Here is a 25,708-nt window from a genome sequence, read left to right as displayed (position 1 = left end):
TCTCTTGCTGCAGCTCCCGCTGAAACCACCAGCTCCTGGCAGGAGAGTGGGGAACCCTCTGGAGCAAATCCCCCCTCCAAATCACGCCATATGATAATTTCGAGAATGCCTTTGTCCGAACGAGCAGGGGAGGTTCTCTAGGGAGATCCTGACAAGGGCAGAGCTGTGGAAAACAGCACGCCTCCTGGGAGCGCCTGGACGTGTCTAACTCAGAGCCAGCAGCAGCACAGTGCGGGTCCCTGCTCACCTGGCATGAGGCTGGAAGGAGGGAGAGGGGGCAGGGACATGTTCAGACCAGAGAAGGGGAGCATGCAAATGACTTCGGTGCTCTCCAGTCCCAAGGGAAGTAATGGCAAGTCGTCGCTTGGGGTTGAGATACGGGGCTAGGACTCAGGAGATCAGCATCAGACTCCCTGGGGGCCCATCTACTCTGCAGTAAAAGACCCATGGCTGGTCCAGAGCAGCTGAATCAGGCTCGCGGGCTAAACAGAGCAGTGTAGACATTCAAGTTTGGGCTGGAGCCTGGACTGCGAATCCCCACGAGACGGAGGGTCTCAGAGCCGGGGCTCTAGCCCGAGACGGAACATCTCCACTGCTGCTTTCAGCCCCGCAGCCCGAACTCTGTAAGCCTGAATCAATTGACCCAGGCGCCGAGCCTTGGTGCTGCAGGTTATATACTGCAGTGTGAACATACTCCGGGTGCCCGCAGCCAAGTCACTTCATCTCTCCTTGTGCGTCAATTCCCCATCCACGCACGGGGGATATAATCTTTCCTTTGACTATGCAGATTATAATTAAGGCTAAGATTTAGTCACAGGTATTTTTGGTCAAAGTCATGGACAGGTTACGAGCAATAAAAAAAAATTCGCAGCCTGTAACCTGTCCATGACTTTGATCAAAAATATTCGTGACTAAATCTCTACTTCTGAGGCCCCACTCCAGGGCCCCCCTTCTGCGGGGGCCCTGCTCCAGTGCTGGGGGTTGACTGCCCCCCAGCTGCTGCTCCCAGGGACCGCTCTCCGGACTTCCTAGCACCCCTGTGGCCGCTGCTCCAGACACCCCAGGACTGCTGCCACCCCAAGGCACCCCCCAGGACTGCTGCTGCTTGGGCGGTCCCCAGGGTTCCCCCAGAGCCAGCTGCCCGGGTCTCCCAAGCAGTGGCCGGTGCGGCTAACCCCGGGGACTGCCAGAGCAGCTGACCCCAGGTCGCTCCAGCAGTGGCCGGTGTGGCTGCTCGGGCGGCCCTGAAGTCAGCCTCCCCAGCCACTGCGGAAGTCACAGAGGTCGTGGAAAGTCACCGAATCTGTGACCTTCCGCGACCTCCGTGAAAGAATCGCAGCCTTAATTATAACATAGCCTTAGTGCGAGGCAGAGTAGATGTACCACCCAGCCTGCCGCAAACTCAATGTTGGGGTAGATAAGCCCTATGTGATCGGGGGGCCCTGATCTCAGCTCCAGTCTCTTGTGCTACCATTGTATAGAGAACAATAATGTCACTTCAGCCTGGCACTGGAGGCTATAAAATGGGGAACAAAGCGGTGGGAGCTGGTTTTCATCTCTAACTTCTGGAGAGAAAGGATTCCGTAGTAGGAAGGGCAGCAGAGGGAGAGACAGGACTCCTGGGTCCAACCCGTGACTCACTGCGTGACCGTGAGCAAGTCACAGTCCCACCCAGTGCATCAGTTTCCCCACCTATAACGAGGGGATAATAATTCAGACCATGCTCCAAGGAGACGGTGATAAGCCCTAATTCACTACTACTGTTTATCAAGTGCTTTGAGATCCGTGGGCAGAATGTGCCAGAGGAGAGCAGAGGATCATTAAGAGTCTCGGAGCAGAGTGCGCTGTTAGCAGGGCCATCTCGGCTGGCACACCGGGAATTTCCAAGTGATTAAACGCTACAGATCAGTGTATTAACAGACACAGGGCGCTCCATTCATTAGGCTCCAGGGGCTCCGAGCACCGGGAACGGCCAGGAACAGAGAGACATGCTTTATGGTGAGGCTGTTCTCCATGGCTGCTCTGAAGGTTACATCTAGCTGCCCTGCTCGCGCATCCTTGATGCTTTTAAGGCCAATTTATAAGCCCAGCAGCCTCCGAGGAACAAGGTGTCCCAGAGAGCCTGACCTCACGTACTGCCCATCTTCGCTGTTATAAAACAGGTCGAATATGGCAAGCTGTCTGGGAACAGGGCTTTTACTCGTCTCTGATGGTTTCTCGTACCGTTTATCCTTGGTATCTTGCCCTTTCAGACTCTTCCTCCCTGACAGAGACCCATCTCCTTTCACCTTGTCCGCTTGGATGGGGCCTGCTTTATGGGCGCGTGAACCGACAATGCTAGGGTAGCCCTGTGGTGAGTGTGTGCTACCGGTGCCTCTTTGCGCCCAATCCACAGAGGTGATGGGTATGGTAGAGGCCCCACTCTTTAGCTCAGGCAGTAGCAGCTCAAGTTTTGACCTCTGGAGATCCCAAGCGTGTCAGCCGACACTGGTGACCATCCCACTGCCGCCAGGCACGGGGCAGGCAGCAGCTACCCTGTGACACCAATGCCCCCTGACTAGACCTGGTTACGACTCCTGCAATGAGCAGTTTTTTAAGGGGAACGTGTGGTTTTATCCCCATTCTCCCTGGGGAAAACACCCATGTCAACGTGAGGTTTCCATTTGCCAAAGCAACGTTTGGACATGTTTCATGCCGATGGTTCTGAATCAACATTTGCAAAACTTTTCACTCCTCCTGCTCCAATTTTCACTGTTGTGATGCGTTGTCCCAACTGGGGACAGAAACAAAAGTCGAAATATTGACAATTCCTACACGAGGGAAATACCGCTTGCCACCCAGCTCCACTCCTGACCTGGAGCACCTTCACGCCTGGGAGCCAGACCTCAATCCTGACTGGCAGCACCCCCTGCTGTGCCAATCCAGGGGTCCCCCAACATGTCTCTGTGCCCCTTGGAACTGACAAGCCGCGCCCCCAGCCAGCCGGGGGACGAAACGCATGGTCGGTTTTGTCCATTAGACAAACTTCCACAATGGGCAAGACGCCAACCTCCAAAATTGTCCCTCTTGAGATCTGAGTTAGAGATGAAGGCTGAGTGCTAAGATGCTGGAGGCAATGTGGCCTAGTGGCCAAGGCACCAGATGGCGCGCTGGAAGACGTGGGTATCAACTCAGCTTTACTGGTGTGTGACCTCATGCAATTCACTTCCCCTCTCTGTGCCTTAGTCCCCAGATCTGGGGACAACGATACCGAGCTGCTTCGAGAGCTACTGCTGAAAAGAACTCGGCGTTATTATTCATTCCCAACACTGAAGTGGCCTTGAGTTTTTGAGGAGTGTTTCTGATTCAGATGCAAGAGCAATTCTGCATTTGGCTATTCACTCAGCACTCCCAGGACACGCCGAAAGCTGCCAACACTACCCTAACCTGAACTGAGTAACTCGCGGCGTATATATAGCCAAGTCACGGACACAACATAGCAAACTTCCGACAACTTCTCCCCCCAGCGTGGCTGTTCCCGATACCCCCCAGTGGCACGCCCAATCCCTGTTATAGAGTAGTGGCACCTGTGAGCATGAATCAGCAGACATCACTGCATCGTTATGCCAGGTGCTAGAGCCTGGATTTAGGATGACACAGCAGCGAGGAGTCCCGCATTCACGGGCACGATCCTCAATGCTACAGGAGCAGATTCCAGCCTTTGCATACGTTGACGCCACTCGCGCGGAGCGCACTGAAGTTGTCATACTGCATCAGAACACCGGCCCACCTAGGCCCCCGCGTCCTGCCTCCAACACTTGGTGCTTCAGAGGAAGGCGAAAATACCTCCAGTGACTCTGGCTCTCGGGCTGCATTGTTGCTGGTATGAAGGACAGCCCGAGCTTTCATTGTTTAAATGGGCTCTTTATCTGAACAAGCTGTCCTAGCAGGAAGGATGCGGTCAAGGGGATGCCAGTCGATACCAGCCAAGCATTAGGCCCTTTGAAAAGCAAAGAGCCTGTGGTGACGAGCGGTTTTGTTACGCTCCGCTACAGCTAACCCGTCTCAGTGCTGCTTCCCTTCCTCGCAGGGTCACTGCCTGCCTTCCCCAAAGCCCTCTGCGGAGGCATCTCGGACCCTTCTGAGGGCTGACAGCCAAGAGAAGGAACCCCAGTCAGGACAGGAAAGGTGGTACCTGGCCCAGCTCAATAGAGAAGGGGGAAGTGCACATTTGGAGCAGGTGGGTGGAACGGGGCAAAATAAGCCCCTGCCCCAAGCTCGATGGCTTTGCATTTCTATAGCCCTTTTCATGCCAGAATCACACGAGCCACAGGGAGGTTAAGTGACTCACCTTGGGGCATGCAAAGCAGTCAGTGGCAGAGCCAGGGATAGCACTGCTGGGCGAGTCCCTGCTCTGGACACTAGAGGATGTTATGTGAGGGGTCCCCACCCCACCCCACCCCAGGATAATCTGCCTTCCCCATTGCTGCTGCAATACTGTTTCCAGTGTCCTTAACCCTTGGAAGAGCGAACATGCACCTGCCCAGCCAAGCAAGCCAGGCCCTGAATCCAACAGAGACTGTGCAGGCAGCTCCTTGTCCCCTGTGGACTCCCAGCTAGGCCGCACCACAACGCCCAGATCCCAGCTTTGCAAGCGGCCAAGACCTCTATCCCGGATAGACCCCAGCAGCCCGCAGCTTTGCGAAAGTTCAGACTCAGATCCCAGCTTTCTAACGCGCGTCTTCCTCTCTACCAGGGTGAGGCAAAAAGCCAACCCCCCCAACCCCCCCGCCCGGGCCTGGCGATCTGGTTCTGAACATGGCGCGTCTGGGGGCGATCTCTGCTGGTCCCTACCGTGCCAGACTGTAACGGCTAAGAACAGCCACTGCTGTGTGTGGAACAGACGCTCGTCTCCATAGCAACAAGCTGTTGGACTAATAATTTCTTAACACATCAGGGAATTATTTTTTCTTTTTCTATCATTACATCATAACGATCTCTGGTCAAATTCCTGCAGTTGCTCATTAATGGCCAAGAAATGTCTTTCCCCACTGGTCATTACTGTTTTATCTGAGACATGTACAGGTACTTCAATTGCCTGAGAGCTTAGTTAGGATACAAGAAGCTTCAGGCAACACATATGCAGGTCACTACAGACCACAAAGCACCATGGGTAAAGCTGTGCCTACTGATATCTATAAATGGAACCATCCCAAAATGTTGCCAAGCAAAGAGACATCTGCATGTCCACACTCATTCCAGGCAGGCACAGAAATTCAGTCCGGGATCCGGGAGGGAACCTGTTTTCTCTTTGGCCCCAGCTCCATTAGCTAGCACCTTTCAGGCAGGAGACAAGTGGACTGATCTTTTATAAGAATATATGGAGATATACCTATGTCACAGAACTGGAAGGGACCCCGAAAGGTCATCGAGTCCAGCCCCCTGCCTTCACTAGCAGGACCAAGTACTGATTTTGCCCCCAGATCCCTAAGTGGCCCCCTCAAGGACTGAACTCACAACGCTGGGTTTAGCAGGCCAATGCTCAAACCACTGAGCTATCCCTCCCCCTGTACCTGCTGTAGCCCAGACATGCAGGATGAGATAACGACCAGAGAACTGTGGTCAGCATCCCAAGCACATGTTCCCAGATCACCACCCATCAGTAGGAACTACAGTAGAACCTCAGCATTAGGAACACCTCGGGAATGGAGGGTGTTTGGAACGCTGAACAAAACGTCATCATTGTTCTTTCACAAGTGCCACAAGTACTCCTGTTCTTTTTGCGGATACAGACTAACACGGCTGTTACTCTGAAACCTGTCATTGTTCTTTCAAAAGTTTATAACTGAACACTGACTTAATACAGCTTTAAAACTTTACTAGGCAGAAGAAAAACGCAGCTTTTAACCATCTTAATTCAAATGAAACAAGCACAGAAACCGTTTCCTTACCTTGTCAAATCTTTTTTTTTTTAATTTCCCCTTTATTTTTGTTTAGTAGTTTACGTTTAATGCAGCACTGTACTGGATTGCTTTTTTTTTGGTCTCTGCTGCTGCCTGATTGCATACGTCCCGGTCCAAATGAGGTGTGTGGTTGACCAGTCAGTTTGTAACTCTGAGGTTCTACTGTACACCCTTCTCCCCACAGGGCCGGGCGAGGCAGGACTGGCTTCACCTACCTGCCGGGTGGGACCCCTCTTGGTCCAACGACTGCAATTAGGCTTAGCCTCGGCAAGCCACCCTAGGCAAGTCACTTTGCCTCAGTTTCTCCTCCCCTCCCTTTCCCTGTATTTAGATTGTAAGTTCTCCAGGGTAGGGACTGTCTCTCACTAGGTGTCTGTACAGCACCTGGCACAATGGGGCCCTGATTTTAGTTGGGGCCTTTGGGGGCGACTGCAATACAAATAATGATGCCACGTGACTGGCAGACACACTACAGACAGGGAGGGAAGAGGCTGCATCCCTCTGAGATGGCAGGGGGGTGAGGCTGGCGGCAGGAAATTACTCAGTACCAACTCTAAGACACAAGTGGTGCCACGGAAGCTCTGATACCCACAGCTGGTCAGGATTTACATGCTGGTCAAAAGGCAGCTCAGCTCCTCTTCGGCAGCCCCCTAACGCCATACAAGGGCATTAGTTCTGCCCTCACTCAGAGGGAAGAGTGCCGCCTTCTAAATCAGCACCATCACTTCGTTGTTCCTCCGAGGGCCTGTCATCTAAAGCAGTGACCTCGCCTGACCCTGCTTAGCTCCTGGGATCTACCAAGCTCCCAGCAGCTTCTCCTGCCGCGGCGGAAAGGCTGCAGGCATGGAATAGATTGCTTTAGCAAAATCCTGCCGTTAGATGAAGTGTGGGTGTGTGGGGTGTGCAGCAATTCCCCCCATAAAAATCCCTCTGCGAACTTTCCCCTTCCTCATGACATGCTGGAGAGGAGCTGCCTTGCGCCAGCTGTCCCCTCTCTGCTCAGAGCAGCAATTACTGCCATTGTGGAGGAAGTCCCGGGAACCACAAACTCCAGCCCTAGCTGGTGCCCGTTCATCAGCTCCCTATTTCTCCATGGTGTGCTGAGCTCTGCCGAGCAGCTCAGTAAATACCAGTCTCCTTCTGACTGCCCCTGAAAAGAGTGGGACTTTTCCCACGCTCCCTTAAAATAACATATCCAGAGAGAGCACATCCATCAAGCAGGACATACCTGGCCACTTCAACCATCTCCAGCCCAGCTCCTGTCTCCTTTGCTCTGTACTCAGTGACTGGCATGAAGCTAGATTGCACCAGGCTACCTTTTGGGAGACAGGGGCTTCAAACATCTGGGGATGTGTTGGCGCTGCAGAGCAGATGCTCTGATGGTGTTAACATAGGACTTTGCTTTCTCTCAGGAAGTACAACTTGCGGGGAATGGACATCTGTGGGGCGAGTCACCCTCCACCGGACTTTCTCGTGCAGTTTAATGCTCCATTTCCGTTATGTCCCCAGCAAAGCACTGTATTCTTTCCCTTGTTTTGGCCATGTTCATGCTTGGGATGCACACTGCATGCTGGGAGCAGGTTAATGATCCCTGCATCCTGGCCAGGGGTTACAGCAGAGCAATCCAGCTGCTGGCTTTCGGTCCGGTTTGTGCAGAGATTTCAGAGCAGGACTGATTTCTTTCCCACCACCACCCATAGCTCCCATCCCTGCCACCCCCAGCCAGGGGCGCTGCACTTACACATCACGTTGAGGAATATGTTGCCAGATGCCAGGACCACCTTCTCCCGGGTAGCTCTGTCGTAAATGCCCACATGACACTCGTACGGGCCGTTGTCTGAGATCCGAACCTCCGGAAGACTGGGAAGGGAGAGGGAAAAGGAAACGTTATGGTAACATAACTGATACCTTACACTCACATGACATCAGTAATCCTTTAGGATTCTCCTTTGCTTTACAGATCAAACACATTTCTTATACAGCAGCCACAACATGCACCACTGACTTGCACCCACGCCTGCAGCTTTCTAAGGGCGCACTACATGACTAGAAATGAGTGCAAGTCCTAGAATGGAAATCCAGCTCCGAACTCCATCAGAACCTGAGGTTCTGCTCAGATCTGGTGTCACTGGTTGCGACCCCCTCTGTACACAGCAGCTTGTCACAGAAGGTAGTAACTAGAGATGGTTGGAAAACGGAATTTCCGTGGGAAATTCTGACATCTCTAAATTTGTTTTCATTCTGAATGGGAAGTTTAAATTTAAAAAAAATGTACCATGGAATGGACATTCCAAAAGGAAAAAAAAAATTGGAAACAATGAAATATTTCAATTCAATAAGATAAAAATATTTCATTTCAACAATGCTGGAATGTTATCGTAGAATATAAAACACACACGTATATTATAATAAAATTAATATTTTAATATAATACCAAGTCAAAATGAAATGAAATGAAACAAGAAAGTGGAGCCGGAACATTTTGACCTCATCAAAAGAAAACGTTTTGGCATTATCAAAATGAAATGAGAAAGCCCAAAACGGCTCTTTATTACTGTCTCCCGTTGAAGCTGAAATCGACACATCCTTGAGAAATGTTTTGATTCTGATGAAACTGCATTTTTCTGTCCAGCTGAAATTTTTTTCAGCCAGCTCTCCTGGTGACCATTACAGTCACCTGAAACTTTAGGGATGCAGGGAGACAGAAAGTAACTGTTATGCACGTTGTCATGCGGCCAGGGCACTGGGCCTAACCCCTCCACACTTCCTAAGGGCGTGCAAGCTGAAGCCCGACTAGCGTGAGTCTATCTACCCGGGTTGGGAGGCTCACTCCTAGCTGCAGTGTAGACGTAACACCCACGACCCAAGGGTGGGAATTTCAAAAGCGCTCAGGACTGGCCAATTGCTACTCCTGCTGGGGTCAAGAGTAAAACACGTGGTACAAAATGAGGCCAGCTGGGAGTGATACTGAACATCCCACCCAATCACCAGCAATCAGCCCAGCTCCCGCTAGCACCAAAAGGCTCTGTTCACTCTAGGAGGAAGCATGCTGCCTACTGATGCACTAGCAGCACATCTCGAAGCATCTACCACAGGTACTTATGGCCCCTATCTCGAGAACATCAGGCAGCCTCACAATCCGAAATGGCAGCCCTGTGAGGCAGGGAAGAGTCATTATCCCCATTTTACAGAGGAGAAACTGAGGCCCAGGTCACAGATATCTATAGTACAACAAGGACTTAAACCCAGGTGCTCCAGATCCTAAGCTAGTGCCGTAACCACTGGACTATCTCCCTTCCCCATACCTCTAGGTGCTTGATAGGTTCACAGCACAAGGTGGTACAGCTCATTCACAGTTAGTAACCCACCAAGCTACAATGCAGAGTCCACGGTAACAGGCGACACCAGTCTCTCCCCATTGGCATGAGTGGAGAAGCTAGCAGCATAGGAAGGCATTCCTTCAGGAGAGAAGCTGGCAGTGATCACTAAAGGCCTGCAAATCTGCGGATATCCGCTTTATAGCCATGCACCATGTTTGCGGATCCCGGATCGGATGCACATATACATTTTGTATCCGCGCAGGGCTCTGGCGATCACCTCACTGTTCTAGTTTGAAGCTGGAGTTATATTCCGTCACCTCTCATCACGGAGTCTTGTGCAACTAGTCATGTAAATCAGTCCATGGGCATATTAGGAACACAACCGTCTTTGTTTAAGAGCTTTTTTTAATTGCGTGGACAGAAGAGAAGTGTCTGGGATTTCCTAGAACTCTGCCTCCTAAACTCTCCAGCAGGATTTGAGCAGAAGGCAAACCAGTCCTATAGTGCATGAGGACAATTGCCCAGCACTATACCATAGGGAGGTGGATGTTTCTTCCTGACCGGACAACAATCAGCATTAGGGCCTGAAGCCCTAGGGTTGATGATGCTTATACTTGTTACCATTGCTACTCTTAGAATAGTGTGATCTTCTTCTGCCTTACATTGAGACATTTGCCTCAATTGTGTCCAGCAGCAGGGAGTTCCATAGGTTAATTATATGTTCTTTAGAGGATTATTTATTGTGTATCTTTTCTAAATACATCACCTCTTGATTTCTTAACACACACACAGGCTGCAAAGCTCGGAGAGATCTGGGATAGGAGGTGCTTGTGAAGAGCAAGGTCTTTTCCCAACAACATGCTCAAATGGTTTAAACTTTTCCTTCCAATGCACCTGTCTACGCTGAACATCTTCGGTACAGTTCAGAGGGATAAAGTGTGTGCAGGTGTAACAGGAAGCAGTAGGCCACATCCCTCGCGCTGCAGGAAGGGGCGTTGGCCAGATACGGTGCATTAACAGAGGGGAGTGAGATAGAAACTTCTGACTGAAGTTCCGGCCAGGGCACTATTGATTCCAGCAGCTCCTCCAAGCCAGATCCTGACATTTGTCTACTCTGGGATTAAATTGATCCAGTGACATGGCCTTATCCCAGCCCAGGAGGCCCTGAGAAGGTGAAGTAGAAAAATCAAAGTGCCCCTTACTCATCTCAGCAGCCAACAGAAAAGGAAAATAAATGTGAAGCTCGGCTGAGAGCAAGGATGAAGGTTTATTGGTAAGAGAGATCGATCGAACTGGCCATGGGGGCATGTGACTGTGAGTTAATCAAACAAATGCCCCAGGGGGACTCAGCGGCAGGAGGGGCGAGGGGGAGCCACAGACCTGATATATGTCACCTCCGGAGCTCAGGACCAGAGAGATAAGGGGACGGGAAGTGAGTCCTGACCTCATCAGCGAGATGAGTCCATCAGCGTCAACCAGTTCTCCCTTGCCCTGTGTTGTCAGTTACACCCCGTGCAGAGAGGTGTAAAATCAGATCAGGGCCATAGCATCTTGCACCCATTTTGCACATGGGGTCATTGTGGGGAACAGGCCAGATTTCCAAAGAGCTCAAGGGCTAGCACCTAAAATTGGGGCCAGGTTTTCAGAAGAGTCCTGCACCCCGCTTGCCGAGCGGCTCTGAAAACAGGTACTTGGGTGCCTAAAACAGGAGCTGAGCTGTTTGGAAAGTCTAGCCCCCTGGGAGTAGGCGCAAAGCAACAAGAATGGGAGGGCAATGCACTCTCTGCTCACGAGAGAATAGCGGGGGCTGTAGATCAGGGTTGAGGTGCATTGGCAGGCAGGGTGGGGAGTCAGGACTGGGAAGTAGGGGGTATTGTAGGTCAGGATTCAGGGGCCTCAGCAGACCTGTGTGGACAGCCTGCTTACTGCCTGTCTCTATTTAGTCTGCTTTAGCCAGAGGTTTGCTGTCTCATTTTGCTTAGCCTTAAAGCCCTCACTCCCCCACTCCAGATCATCTTCGCAACAATCTCTCAGCCTCTCAGCCAGTTTCATCTCTGAAAATCTCTGGCACCTTTAGAGAGCTCCAAACCCTGCAAACTTTACTTGCCTGCCCCCCTGACAGTACCAGGAGGTGTGAGCCAGAGTGACATCGTTCTTTGACTATGAGAAAGGGACCAAGAGACTTTCTCCATTGGATCATATGAACTGGAACCATAAACTCCCTGAACATTAAATCTCACCAGATGAAGGTCAATCCATCCTCATATCCACTCATTATACTCCACACCCAAAGATAGGTATATCTCCATATATTAAAGTGGCTATCTCCTAGAGCTGGAAGGGACCTTGAAAGGTCATCGAGTCCAGCCCCCAGCAGCAGGACCAAGTACTGATTTTTGCCCCAGATCCCTAAGTGGCCCCCTCAAGGATTGAACTCACAACCCTGGGTTTAGCAGACCAATGCTCAAACCACTGAGCTATTCCTCTCCCCACTCATACCCTCATATCTCAATGTCTGTACTTTGACACATCAACCTTTTCCCCCCAATCGGGGATATTGCAGATTATGGATTCCTTATGCCACCCGATCTTAAACCAAACTTTGCACCCTGGATAATCTGTACGTTATTCCCTGATAACCAGAAACTTCTATGCTTAAACTCTGTACCGGTCACTTTTTTTTTTTAACATCATCTTAATAACATTTTAAGGGAGTCCCTACAGGCTTGAGCTGTTACTTTCACCTGGGTGACGCGTGGAACCCAGGTTCTTAACCCCCCAAGCCAAAAAAATCCATTTTGGTTCTCCTGAAATAGAATTTTTTTGATAATTTTCCTTCCACCAAAAAAATCATTTTTTTGACTTCTTGTCCCAATTTGGGTCAATTCCCTCCCCCTCAACGATTTTTCACAAGAGGGAAATTTTGTTGTCTGGCCAGCTCTGCCTACCATGGACTTCTCTGCCACCCTGCTGCAGTGAATTGATCTGCCTCCAAACGTTCCCAGTTTCCAGGGGTATTTGGATCTGAGCTTTGGGCCCACCCTGAGGTCCGGTGTCAATACCTTATAGTTGCCTCGCACACTTCTGCGCACACACTGTGGAAGAGTGTGCAGGGGGGTGGGTGTCAAATAATGGGCATTTATACGTGGTGTTCCTATGACACCTTTGGTCTGAGGGTTTCCCAGTGTCTTCAAAACATTAACCAAGACTCAGAATTCCCCGGTAAGCCACACTAACACAATGCAGCTCTTTGCCCCCCTCTATTGGCCAGACTACACAGAAAAGTTTATGAGTTGCCTACTGCCCGTGCTCTAACAACCCTGATCCATTAGCTCAGGCAGTGGACTCCTATGTTTTCCAGCTCCCAAGGTTCCCAGTTTCAATCTCTAAGGATGCTTTTACTGGGGGTGTTGTTGCACGTGCAATTACCCATTGTACAGATGAGGAAACTGAGGCTAAGAGATTTGCCTGAGATCAGGCTCCAAGAATCCTGGCTCTCCCCTGGATAAAACAAACTTACATCACACCTGAAGTGTGCTTAGCAGAGCAGGACAGGCAGCAAAACCCTTATGGAGAAGATCAGAGTCCTGACTTTGCCTGTTGGCACTTTCTTTGTTGACCCCAGTTGCACCCAGGCCACGACTCTCCTTGGCTTCATATTTTCACCACCTAATCCAAACTCCCCCCTGAGCTGCCAGCGCCTTCTTCCTAAAGTGGATTAAGCAGGCAGGAGAGCTTTTCCCCAGAGGCTTGAGTGGCATCGATCGGCCAGCTGGTTAGCAGTCAGTATTCAGATAACAGGAGCCTGGGATGGAGATTCTTTTCACCAGCAATGGGACCAGGATCAATAAACTATTAATAACCGCAAAGATTTAAGGAGAGATCTGTGCAATGCAGTTTAGCAGCTGGAGTTTACCAACACTGACAGCTCCTCAGAAGGGTAAGTAATTGTGTTATTGAAAAGAAAAGTACATGAAAAGCAAGGGCACGGTCAGAACAGCAAAGACAGCTCACACACTGATACTGGTTAAGTTAAACTCTACGAAAGCACACTCTCTGATGCTGGTGCATCAGAACAGCACTGTCTGTGAACGCCCTCCCAGGCACCCGTGAGCTGTAACGTGCCTGGGATAGAAGAGTGGTTCTCAACCTTTCCAGACGACTGTACCCCTTTCAGGAGGCGGATTTGTCCTGCGTACCCCTCAAGTTTCACCTCATTTAAAAACGACTTGCTTACAAAATTAGACATAAAAATACAGCGCACTATTACTGACAAATTGCGGACTTTCTCAGTTTTACCCTAGAATTATAAAATAAATCAACTGATATAAAAATATTGTACTTACATTTCAGTGTATGGTATAAAGAGCAGTATAAACAAGTCATTGTCTGCATGAAATTTTAGTTTATACTGACTTCACTAGTGCTTTCTATGTAGCCTGTTGTAAAACTCCGCAAATACCTAGATGAGTTGATGTATCTCCTGGAAGGCCTCTGCGTATCCTCCGGGGTACGTGTACCCCTGGTTGAGAACCACTGGGATAGATCAACCCAACCCTCACTCCCAGCACTGGCGGGTCCATGTGGTAAAGTTCAAATCCAGAACCAAGTCCTCCAGATCCAAAGTGAGCGGTGTTAACGCAGCATGAACCCACACCCAGAGTTTGTCCAGGCTCACCCCCATTCCTGGCATTTGCCTTTGTTAAGTAACAACAAAACCCTGAGCGTGGCTGTTCCCCGGGATATTTCCCTTTGTCCCTCAACCTCTCTCCTGCCTCAGGGCTTGTCTAGCCGAGGAGACAAGGGGTGATGTTAGCACACGTTAGCTAACACATTCTAACTAACACGTTTGAAGTCTAGTGGGCAAAGCCCACTGGCTTTAACAGATGCTAAGCAAGGAGCAGGCACAGGCTTTAACTTGACCCACTTAGCCCATGTTACAGTCTATACTGCCTTGTCTACACTAGAGGTTTGTTAGACTGTTAGCCAACGCCTTGTGACATCACACCTTTTATCCAAGTCCTGACAGGCCTTGGAGAGAGACTCTCAACCCACTTATACCCTGGAGCTGATGAGGCACATCTGATCTGACATTCTGGGGTGAGTCTGCAGAATGGCCCTGCACCTCTGTGCAGGGTGGATCCCCTGACACCCAGTTGCACTGGGATTTTCAATGTGGCACATTATTGAGAGTAGAGCCAGAGACAAAGTTCAGAACTGGATCTGAACGCTCCCAAAGTTCAGCCCTAACGGGAACGTCCTATAGAAATAAATGGTGATCAAACCAATTGCATTCCATAGGAATAGGGTTTAGTAGCGAATGAAGCCTCTACCATCAAATTTTACTGCCTGGCTCATACATTCGATAGAAAACGGATTGTTCCCTTTGAATTCTGTAGGACTTTTCAATGAGGAAGGGGGGGGGGTGTCTCCAGATCAGAATGATTTAGTCTGACCCAGCACAGAGATAAAAACTGAATGTGGATCTCAAGCTCTTTTGAAAGAGCCAAACCCACAGTCCCTCCTCCAGCAGCACCAAGCACCCTGAGAGTCAGCTGAACAGGCTACCTGGGGATTCCCCTGGCACAAAGAACCCCCCAGATGGCATAATTGGGATGCTGGCTTGATATCTTGCTAACCCCCCCACCCCTTGCATAGGATCCAGGGATCCCCCAAAGCCACCTGTTTCCCAGTCTCGGTGATTTGTTGCAAGCTAAAAAAAAATAAAATAACCCACTATCTGCTCGGCGACTTCTCCCAGATCCCCGGGATGTGGCTGATTTTAACCTGTTTGGTTTAGCTGAGCATATTTAGGCACTGCCAGCTAGTTGGCGAGGAGAACCCAGAACGGAGCAGCCACTGAACCAGGGAGCGTGAGGGGAAAGGAGCGAGAGAAAAGAGCTTCAGGATGTTGCAATCAGAGCGTGGTGGAGTCAAGCGTCTTTATTGCTCCTTTCGGAGGGTGCAGAACTCTTCTCTTAAATCCTTTGAAACATCCCGAGTGCGATGGTAATAAAACCACTCAGTGGGTGAAACGGAACCAGAGCGTAGGATCAAACCAAGGGCTGTTAAAACCACCAGACAGCCCGCCATGGAGGCCAGAGAGAGAGTGTGTATACGTGTGGTGGGTGCTAGAAGTGGAAATGGGGCAGCGTTGCCGGAGATTGAAACACTAATGCACCCCGCAAATGGAGCCGTGTCTCCGTAATAGTGCCCAGCTCCCAGAACCGACGGCATTTTCGATTGGCAATTACAGCACTTCAGAGCTAATGTTGTTATAATTAGCAGCGCTATTGCTGCTGTTCCATTACCGACATCTCATTATGCCGATAGCAGAGCTCCAATGACCCATTGGAAGCAGATTCAGGCTCTCGCCGGCTTTGCACCAAAGGGTTCATTCCACCGACGCTCTCTCAGGAGCTCGCTTGCTCACTTGCTTTCTTAATGAGACAGAGTTTTCTTTCTTTCCCTCGCTCCAGGGGGTGGGGGTGTTTTGGGATGAAGACATGAGTTTTTACCAAACGTTGCCACTTTGTTCTGGTTCTCCTCCAACAGCTCCTTCCTCTTTATCTCTCCCTTCCTGTCTTCCCTCGTCTTTAGCTCCCCTCCCTCTCTAGGGTCCAGATCCTCAGTTGGCATAAATCAGGGAAACTTCATTGACGTCAGTGGGCCAGATCCTCAGCTGGTGGAAATCAGTGCAGCTCCATCACGTCCATAAAGCTTCAGAGCTGGGTGTAAAACATTGGCGCGCCGCTGATCCCAATGGAGCTACGCTGATTTACGCCGGCTGAGGATTGGCCACGTCTCTTTCTGTACCCATAGACCCTCCTGCTTCTCCTCTCTTCCTGCCTCTCCCCCCACCCGTCAGGGGTCATTTCGGGCCTCTGCGTGTGCGCGCGATCTGAGCATGTGTGCACATGCGTGCATGTCTCGCTCCGAATCCATGCACTGTGTACGTGTAGCATTTGTGTGTGTTGTGTTTCTCTGTGGTGTGCGTGTGTGTGTTTATATGTAGCATCAGTGTGTGTGTATAGTTTATAATATAGTGTTATCTCTGCCTCTCTGTAAGAGTTCAGAGCGCTTTGCAGACAAATACAATCACACAGGGTCCCGGCCTGGAAGAGCTTATGATCTTAAATTGTGTGTATGTGTGATTTAATATACAGGTGGGTGAGTGTACGGTGCATGTGTGTGTTGTGTATGTACACCTTGATGTGTATATTTGTGAGGACTATGCAGTCTGTGTGTATGTACCATTGTGTGTCGGTGTATGCATTGTGTATACAGAGTTGTGTGTAGGCATATGTGTTGTGAAATTGCAGAATATGTACTTGTGTGTTTGTGTATATGCTGTATATGTAGAATTTAATGCATGTTTGTGTGGATACTGCATGTGTGTGTACCAAATATGTGTATATGTTTATATATAGGTGAGTGCATATATTGTCATATATACGTATATGTGTGCATTGTGCGGCTAATACAGTATCCATGTATGTTTAGTTATGCATAGGTGTATTCCGTGTCTATATCTAGTTTTGTGTATGTGTATTCATCAGGTATATATAGTTGCTTGCAAGCATATGCACGGTGTATATTTAGTGGTGTGTATGAGCATATGTAATATTGTGAATGTGTATTCATTGTGCATATAGTTGTGCGTGGAGGTATGTGTTTCATGTGCTTGTGTATAGATGTGTGTATGTATATTTGTACAGGTTTGTCCCACTCTGCTATGTAATCCCCTAGCAGCGACGGAGCCATGAAAGAAGATGGAAATGGCTGGGTTTCTCTCCCACAATGCACCGGGCAGAACAAGAACAAAGTAAGAGGCACAAGAGGAACGAAAGGAGCAGCAGATAAAGCAGCCCCTGTGGGGATGTGGCCGTGGGGCCGAGGGTCTGCCGTCTCCCGAGTACGCCTGATCCGCTAATGTCAGTTTGACAGCCTGTCTCCCCGGGGAAGGGGGCGTTGGAGCATTGCCACCACTTACAGGAGAATTCGCGAACGGCTCGGCAGTGACCGTGGGGGTGGATTGGTGGATGGTGGGTGGGCTGAGTGCAGAGCCCAACACCCGCTCTGCCTTTCCCGCCGGCCCGGAGGCCTTGACACAAATCGTAGGGCTCAGCTGCCTGCCTGCAATGGGGAACCTGACAAGCCGGTGATTCTAATTTTGGGGGGAGGAAGCTGGCGTCATATACAGATCTCCAATGAGACTCCTGCTTAACTCTCTTTGTTTGATTACCCCACCCCCAGGTCTATTTCTCCTGCCCTCCTGTCACATCCTGGGCTGCAAGCTCTCTGGGGAAGTTTCACCCCTTCCTGGAGTATCCAAGCCCAGTTGTAACTGGTTAGGCCCCAAGCTGGCTTCTCCCAGCTGGCCTCTTCAGAGTCCCTTTGCCAGCTCTCCTGGCCTGACAGCAAAGTCCTTCCACATCACCACAGAACTCACCAAAATCACACTTTTCCTTCCAAAGCAGCAGGAGCCAGAGCTTCTCCCTGGGCCCCTCCGTAGAGCTCCGAAGTATCCAACTTCTGCCTCTCTCTGGGCTGGAGCCCCTCCAGTCCTCTGCCAGAACGGCGCCACAGGACTGCCTCTCTGGAGTCTGGCCCTCAATCCAGAGCCCACCCCGGGAGCTAGCTCCGCTCCGGGGCACAACATAGCTCCACTGCTCTCCTCTTCTGCCAGCCTCCAGCTGCTGGGCTTCCTTCCTCCGCCTCCCTGCACAGGTGCAGCAGGGTGGGGATCACCGAACATGGCCCTAAAGGAGCAGGCCGCCCAGTTAGCCTCTCTCCTTGCTCAGGGGCAGTGCAGGGGCCTGCCTGGCTCTCGGTGTGATTGACACTGGCCTCCGTTTCCTGTGGGCCCCTATGGTCCCTGGGGAGCAGGATGCAGCTGCGGCAAAGCGTACGGCAGCCCTGTATATGTCCTGCCCCCTGCACTGCTGTAGAGGCCTTACACCCCCCTCTACGTAGGCCATGGTGACTGTGTGTGCAAAGCTATTCTCAGGGGGCTGTTTGTGCTCACTTTACTTTCACCGCCCCCGCGGCCTTAGCATCACTACGAATCTGGCCCAGGAACTCCAGCGTATCACTGTCCCCGTTTCCTGGGAGCAATCCCAGCGTCCCTCTGCCTGAGTCATCTTCCCGGGCTGCGGATGGGTTGGGGGCGACCGCGGTTGGCGATATCCCAAGGTAGGCACGGGTGCCACCCCACTAAAGGGCGACACCTCCCCGTGGATGGCGTGGGTGGCCGCGTGCATCACAGCAACGAGTCTGACCTCTCAGGATGCATTCGAGTCAGCCGGCGTGTCACGTTCACCTGGGGGGCCCGCTCCCTGCCGCTCTGAGCAGGCTCCACAGCCAGTCACGAGGCCGCTGGACACGTTTCACAACTTCGTTTGGCAGGGATGATTTTTAAATCCCCCGCGGATGGCTGTGTTAAGCCAACTCAGTGAACTTTGCGGGATTGTTTAAAATAAAGGGCTGGATTCATTTGGTTTTATAGCTCAGTATCTACTCACGACGCATCGTCGTATCCACACATCATCACCGCTCTGACAGTGCAGCGTAATAGTCTCACGTGTGACATCAGAGTGACCTCTCTTTGACGGCGCGGTGGACGATTTTCAGGCGGGATGTCATTATTGCTAGACGTCGCTCCAACGGTGCAACATCGTACCCTCATGTGCTATGTGAGTCTAGGTGGGCACCTCTCCACCAGCGCCGCGTAACATCCTCGTGCGACACATCTCTGACAGTGCATCACAGCGTCCTCCTTGCCCTTGACTGTGGCCCTACAATCCAATCATTAATGAATCCTTGTGTGTGGCACCATCAGAGGCTGACATCTCTCTGAGAGTGATCAAAGAATTTTTGGGATCATCAGGGGGTGAAACTTCTCTGATACTGATACTTTACCTCATCCTTGTCACTTACAGCCTGGTCTCATGGAACATCAACACCGGGTGACACCCCATCTGACTGCACTACGGTCAGCGTGGGTGACACTTTGTCCGTTCCAGCACGTTACATCGCCAAGCCTTTCCAAGTGGCTGGAGGGAACAGAAAAAGCCCGGCTCATACAGCTGTTAGCTCATCGAAGTTTTACCTTTCCTGGCCTGATTTGTTAGGAGGAAAAAGCTTCAGAAAGCAACATTTTCATGCAGTCATTTCATTAGAGAAAAGCCCAGGGCAGTTTCTTTCAATGGCACCAAGAGGGATATTGTCAGCGCTGCGTGCGAGGGCGCTCGCCGGTAACTGGAACCGTGTGTGTGTAATGAGGGTTGCACGCATAACTTATCGCACAGCATGCTGAAGAAAGAGCTGTGTGGTGTGTATAAATCCAGAAACAACTTCCTGTTTAAAACCTCCCTGGATGGCTGAGCTAGGCTTTTGCCTGGTAACAGAAGGCTGGCTGTTCACACAGCATTGTTACCGCTTGTGTGACATTGTGTTTGCCATCAAATTTCCCCCAGTAGATGGGCCGTATACCTTTCCCTTCCCTGCTAACAGAAGGCTGGCTGTTTCAGCAGCAAGGTTTTGGTGCTTAGGGGACCTCGTGTTCATGCTGCAGAGAAAAGCAACCCTAGCCGAGGGGAAAGAGCGGCTGGCACGCGGGATCAGAACTGGAAAACGATGGCTGAAGAGGAGCTGAATTTTGCAGTCATTAGAAAGTGACAGAATGTGACTTCTGAAACAGGGCAACAGCGTGCTGGGTCACCACTGGTTTAGAACTGGGGTCAGCTGGTGATGCTAGAGTGCATCTTCTGGCCTACGTCAGGGCCACGCCTGAAAGCTTTAGCGCTGAGAGTGGGAGGCTGGCTGTCAGGACTCCTGGGTTCTATTCCTAGCTCTGGGAAGGAACGTGGTCTAGAAGCAACAGCAGGAGATTAAGTGCCAGGGCTTCTGGGGTCCGTTCTCAGTTTTGGAAAGGGAGCCTGGCCTTGTGGGTAGACCAAGGAATTAGGAGCGGGACCTACGGGGTACATTCTTAGTTTTGGGAGGGGAGTGTGGTCTACTGGTTAGAACAGGAGAGTCAGAGTCAGGAATGCAGTACTAACTCCTGAGCATGTGGGCAAGTAGATAATCTCGAACCCCAACCTCGACGATAGGTGGCATTTTGCCTTGCTGCTCTCTGCCACCGGATGACAGCTTTACAGTGCAGTCAGGGCTTAGAGCGCTGAATCAGCTGTGATTCCCTCTGGCCAGCACATGGCCCATCCTCTGCATGTCCCTGCTCTGGCTAGCACGGCTGGCCGGCTGCGTGCCCCTGCTGGGCAGACTTTCCATTGGCTGGTGCTCTGCACTCTGGGTTATGCTGGCAGGAGGGAGTGGGACCCAGCCGTGAATTAATCCCAGTGTCTGTTAACTGGGTGACGGGAGATGTAATTACTTGCTTGTAAAGCTCTTTGAGATCCTCAGATGAAAGCTGCTCCCATCAATAACTAGTGGAGTGCAATCAGCTGGCTCGGGCACCGCAATTTTGCTGGGGAGACCAAAACTCCAAGTTCAAATTGCGTTCGAGAACCTTCTCTCTACCACTCTGCATATGGCTGATTGCCAACCCCTGGTACTGCACAGGGAAACCTACTCCAGAGGTACTCGCAAGCACTGCTGAAAACAAACCTGCTGGAAAACACAGCAGAAGCTGGGGGTTTTGTGTGTGTTATCCAAAAGCAGTCACTCATAAAACTCCCTCCAAGCTCTACTTGTCTCAAAGTAGGACAGGAGCAATTATTTTGTACTGCACTGAGCACCTCATGGCTGGATGGAAGGAAAAGGTCACAGGAGTCGGCTCCTGCCCAGAGCAAGGTTTTTGCATCTTGGTATACAGTATGACGAGCGGTGATACTTCCATTTTCCCTGTTGGAGCGGTATTCAGGGCCGGCCCTGAGAGGCAGTGAACTAGTGCTGGTCAGAAAATGAAGGTTTTTTTCCATAGAAAACTTTGCTGTTTTGGCAAAAAATTAAAACCCAAAATATTTTGGATGAAAATAAAAATATTTCAATTTGGAAATGCCCCCATGGCGCCCCATGGGAATTGTAGTTCAGGTGCCTCATGCTCCCATCCTTCTGTATAGCCTGGGCTCCCTGTTCAGACTACAATTCCCATGATGCACCACCCTCTTGGTGAGGGGAGGCATCCTGGGAGATGAAGTCCAGCTGTGAAGTTCAGCCTTCATAGAGGAGGACGGGGACATGAGCCAACTGAACTACAACTCCCATGAGGCACTGCAGTGGCATTTCTGAACTGAAATATTTCGGTTTTCGGGCATTCATTATTTTGATGAAAAGTTAAAAATTCCATGGGGAGCAGATATTTTTAATGAAAAATGTTTTGTCAAAAACTCCAATTTTCCTGTAAAAAAAACCAAGTTAGATGGAAAATTTTCAAGCAGTCCTAAGTGGAACCTTCTTTCTCAAATCCTCTCCCAAAGCCTCTGGATTGTTTATTGTGGATTTTAGCAGAGCCAAAACCCTGTTAGAGTAAACAAGCCCCCTGTTAAAGTGAACAGGCACTTGGCATCTTATTTTAATGGACACATCACTTTAAACTAAGCCTCAGCCATCTGTTCCACCTTCTAATTACCCATGCATAAAAAGGAAAACAATTCACAACTGCATCACTTTACAACACAATAGAAAAGTGAGATGCAGAGTAAGTGATTGAAATGTCTGTGCTTTGCAGGTGAGGTGGTGGGTCAGGTGCGTGGATCCTCTCCCAGGCCTCCCCTGATGGAGCCCCAGGTCCCCAGACAGGTTTTCTTTTGATTTTCTTATGGCCTGGAGGAATTCACTGCAGGGTTTGGCTGGGACTGTGCTAAGTACCAGCCTGGTTCTCTCCCTGCACCAGAGAGTGTCCAGAGGAAGGAAGCTGGAGTGGTCACAAGGATTAATCTAGTCTTCTCCTTGGTGCTGAGCCCCTATGGACAAGCTTGGGGGAGAGGTTGTCTCTGCAGGGGCTGAGGGAAAGGAATCTTCAGCTCTTCCCACCCCACCCTGGTGCTGTGAAGCGGTAGCAACTGCTGCTAAAACCCGGACCCTGTAATAGCTCCTGCGCTCCCACTCTGCACGGCTCAAAAGATGGGTGCCCGCTGGCCCCCACTCACCCTGAAAAGCCAACCGAGCGCAATGGTGCCCCCTCAGGAAGGGTTGACCCCCATACCAGCTCCCCAAATTCTCCCACCTTCCTCTCCACCAGGTCTACCAGCGCCGCCACAGAAGAAGAGGAAGGATTTTCCTCCTAGGGACTAAAGCACAGGGATCATAAAGATAGTCTAAGTGTTAAACCATAGGGGGACTATGGTTAGGGTGACCAGATGTCCCGATTTTATAGGGACAGTCCCGATATTTGGGGCTTTTTCTTATATAGGTTCCTATTACCCCCCATCTCCGTCCCGATTTTTCACACTTGCTCTTTGCTCACCCTAACTACGGGGCTACATCAGAGATTCTAAAAAGAGGGAGGCTCAAGCGTTAGCATGAGAATTACTAACTGAGATCACCGACAGCATCCGCGGCTTCACTCCCCAGAGGTCCCAGCCAGGGCCGGCTCCAGGCACCAGCGAAGAAAGCAGGTGCCTGGGGCAGCCAATAGAAAGGGGCGGCACTCCGTCCGTTATTGGGGCGGCACGTCCGGGTCTTCGGCGGCAGCTCAAGCGCTCCATTTTAGTCTTCGGCGACAGGTCCTTCACTCCGTCTCTTCCTCTTCGGCGGTACTTCGGCGGCAGCTGAATCAGGTTTTTCTTTTTTTTCTTTTCTTTTTTTTTTTTTCTTCGCCGCTTGGGGCGGCAAAAGAGCTGGAGCCGGCCCTGGTCCCAGTTGGGGATGTTGCCTTTGGTTTCAACCCATTTAGAGTTTGCATCTCCTGAACCCCATGTCTGAACAAACCCCAAAGCCTCAACTCAGTGAAAACCATCCCTTTCCAGCAAGAGCCTCATCTATAGCTCAGCTCCTGGGGTTCTGGTGCAAAGCTCCAGCCTGGCCCAGGAAGCCTGCTTTGAGAGCCTTAGAAAACAGTCTGGTGAGAGCTCTGAGTCTGGAACACACCCACCTGTGTAGCGTGTGACTAACACGTCCACTGTGCCCAGCCTGCACAGCTCCACTAACACGGCCAAGACCCAGAACCATCAGGCTCCCAGCTCTTCTGTTTCTCCAAGCGTCTTATTGCCAAGTCACCCGTTCCAACGCAGCTGAGAGGCCAGGCTCCCAGCGGCACCCAATAAGCACTCGGTGCAGGTTGGGAGGAAAGGGGGCACAAAGCAGCAGTCTGCATCTCCATAATCTGGGGACAGTATTGCACCATCCTGGCTCCCGGCATAATTTAGAGCCTCCTCAAGGCTGCTGTAAACTATGTTGCCTGCTATTGGCCCCAAGGGTTGTGCCAGCAGCCAGGGATCAGGCCCACTTCCCCCAGGGATGCTCCCCGCCCCAGGGGGCAGGAGATGCTGTGGCAGCCCTTTCCCCCGTTCAGGGATTCCTTCATGTCAGGCCAGAGCCTCTGGATTCAAGTCGGCTTCACACCAGGGGACTGGCACAAAGCAGCCCTGATGAGGCTGCGCATCTGGTGCTGGGCTGGGGTGGCTGAAAGCTGTTCCCACCTGGGGGCTGTCTGATGGACTCTGGGAAAGGAGTTGATGGCTTCCGTCCAGTTCCTGCTCTCCATAGGAGTCCACCATCCGGGGCTGGCAACCGATGCCTCTACTTCCAAGCACTAAAAGGAGATCAGGCCAGCACCCTTCTGAGCAGGCAGAAGGACGATGCTGTTTTGCACTGCATAGCGCTTCCAACCCCCTCCAATCAGGGGCAGGTCCCCATGTTATAGATGGGGAAACTGAGGCAGGGAGCAGGGAAGTGGCTCACCCACAGCCAGGCAGCGAGTCTGCTGATGCCTAGTCCCCTAGTCTAACCATTAGACACAATTGGACACCCCCACCCCGTGTCTCAGCCCCCCCTCTCTAACGTGGGGGTGACGGTGTGGCCTCACGAGCTGGGAGGACGGGCTGCTCTACACAGAAGACTTGGCAATCCCCAGGTGAAAGGGGCTGCGTAACTACGTAGCATCATTCGGATGCTCATCAGCACACAGCACATCGCAGCCCCTCTGCCCCAAAAAATGGCAGCCAGAGGGAACTCAGGGAGGGAGGAAGCAGGGGCAGATATAGGGAGAGAGGCTGCATCTCTACTCCCTCCCCCCTGCTCTTCTCCTCCGCTCACCACCCAGGCCTCGGGGTGGCTGCTCTCCACCAGCAGCGCTCGCTCGGTAATGAAGCAGGGGCAGCCCAATTAGATGTTCCCATCTGATGTGCTCATTCCTTACCAGAGGCTTCCTGAATGCAGACAGGTGAGGGGGGAGGTGCATCACGTGGGGAGGGGGTGCAGCGCTGAAGCCTGCTGCACAGCAAGGTGAGCTCCCCTGGGTTCTCCAGGCAACGGCCCTCGCCTTGCATGCCCTCTCTTTCCTCCCCACCGTGTTGCTGCTGTGGGGCACTAAGGTGCCGCCCCAGGCCCAGCGCCGGCAGGATGGATCCCTCCCACAAAGGAGTGGGAGGAGAACGGAGGGAGGTGCAGCTACGGGGGGTGGGTGGGTTATGGGGTGGGGGGAGAGGTTGGGTTTTATGATGTATTAACCCCTTCCTTTACCTGTGGGGGCAGGTTCCCCCTCCCCCCACAGAACTCTCCCCTACCCCGGTGGGATTCTGGGGGAGCTGGTGGGAGAACGGGGGCTGGTGGTGGGGGGCAGCGTGGAAGCACCGAGATAAATTTGCTCTTGAGGTAACGCCGCTGATGTCACCCCTCTCTCCGGATCAAACTCTCCGCTGCTTCGGGGGACAAATCCTGCCCCCTGCTGGAGGAACTGGCAGTGACAACAGTAACTACATGCCCAGCACGGAGCCACACTGGGTGATTTCGGGCACTCCCAGCCCAAATCTCCTCATCAGACTGCGCAAGGAACTCCTGAGAGGAAGCTCGCCAAGGATCCGTCTCCTTTCCCCACCCTCATGGTGCCGGCAGTGGGCTCAGCGGCTGCCCAGAAGCAGTTCCTCCCGCCAGGATGAGGTGAGGGCAACGTTTTCCCCCGTAAGGATTTATACATGGCAGTTGTGGCCGTTTCACTGGGGAGACAATGGAAAGGGCCATCGCTTGGTGTGTCGCCAGCAGCAGCCATCCACCGGCCCCACCGCTCCAGTCCTCAGGCCCTGCCGTGGTGGAGGCATCTGCGGCAGGCGAACAAGGAGAGGGGAATGCTGTCGGTACGACTAGCCCTGCACCCCCAGCCTACACGTGGAGGGTCACAAAGGGCTCTTTGAACGTCAGGAGAGTCAGACCTACTACTGCATCCTTTGCGCCTCGGTTGGCGTCATTATTATTTCTATTACAGCATTGCTTAGATCAAGGCCCCATTGTGCTAGGCATTGTATGGGGACATAGCAAGAGACAGAC

The 25,708-nt window shown here is 51.5% G+C and overlaps 1 protein-coding gene across 1 annotated transcript in view; it reads right to left on the bottom strand.

Annotated features, from left to right (window-relative positions):
• Positions 1–25,708, bottom strand: part of IGSF21 (immunoglobin superfamily member 21) — a 164,616-nt gene that overhangs the window by 57,564 nt on the left and 81,344 nt on the right. The window contains exon 3 of the mRNA XM_065421377.1: positions 7,684–7,802. Within this exon, the coding sequence (XP_065277449.1) occupies positions 7,684–7,802 (119 nt within the window). The remainder of the gene's footprint in view (positions 1–7,683; positions 7,803–25,708) is intronic.

This window comes from Emys orbicularis, chromosome 22 (genome assembly GCF_028017835.1).
Source record: "Emys orbicularis isolate rEmyOrb1 chromosome 22, rEmyOrb1.hap1, whole genome shotgun sequence".
Classification (NCBI taxonomy): Eukaryota; Metazoa; Chordata; order Testudines; family Emydidae; genus Emys; species Emys orbicularis.
This window is presented reverse-complemented; position numbering and strand designations above follow the sequence as displayed.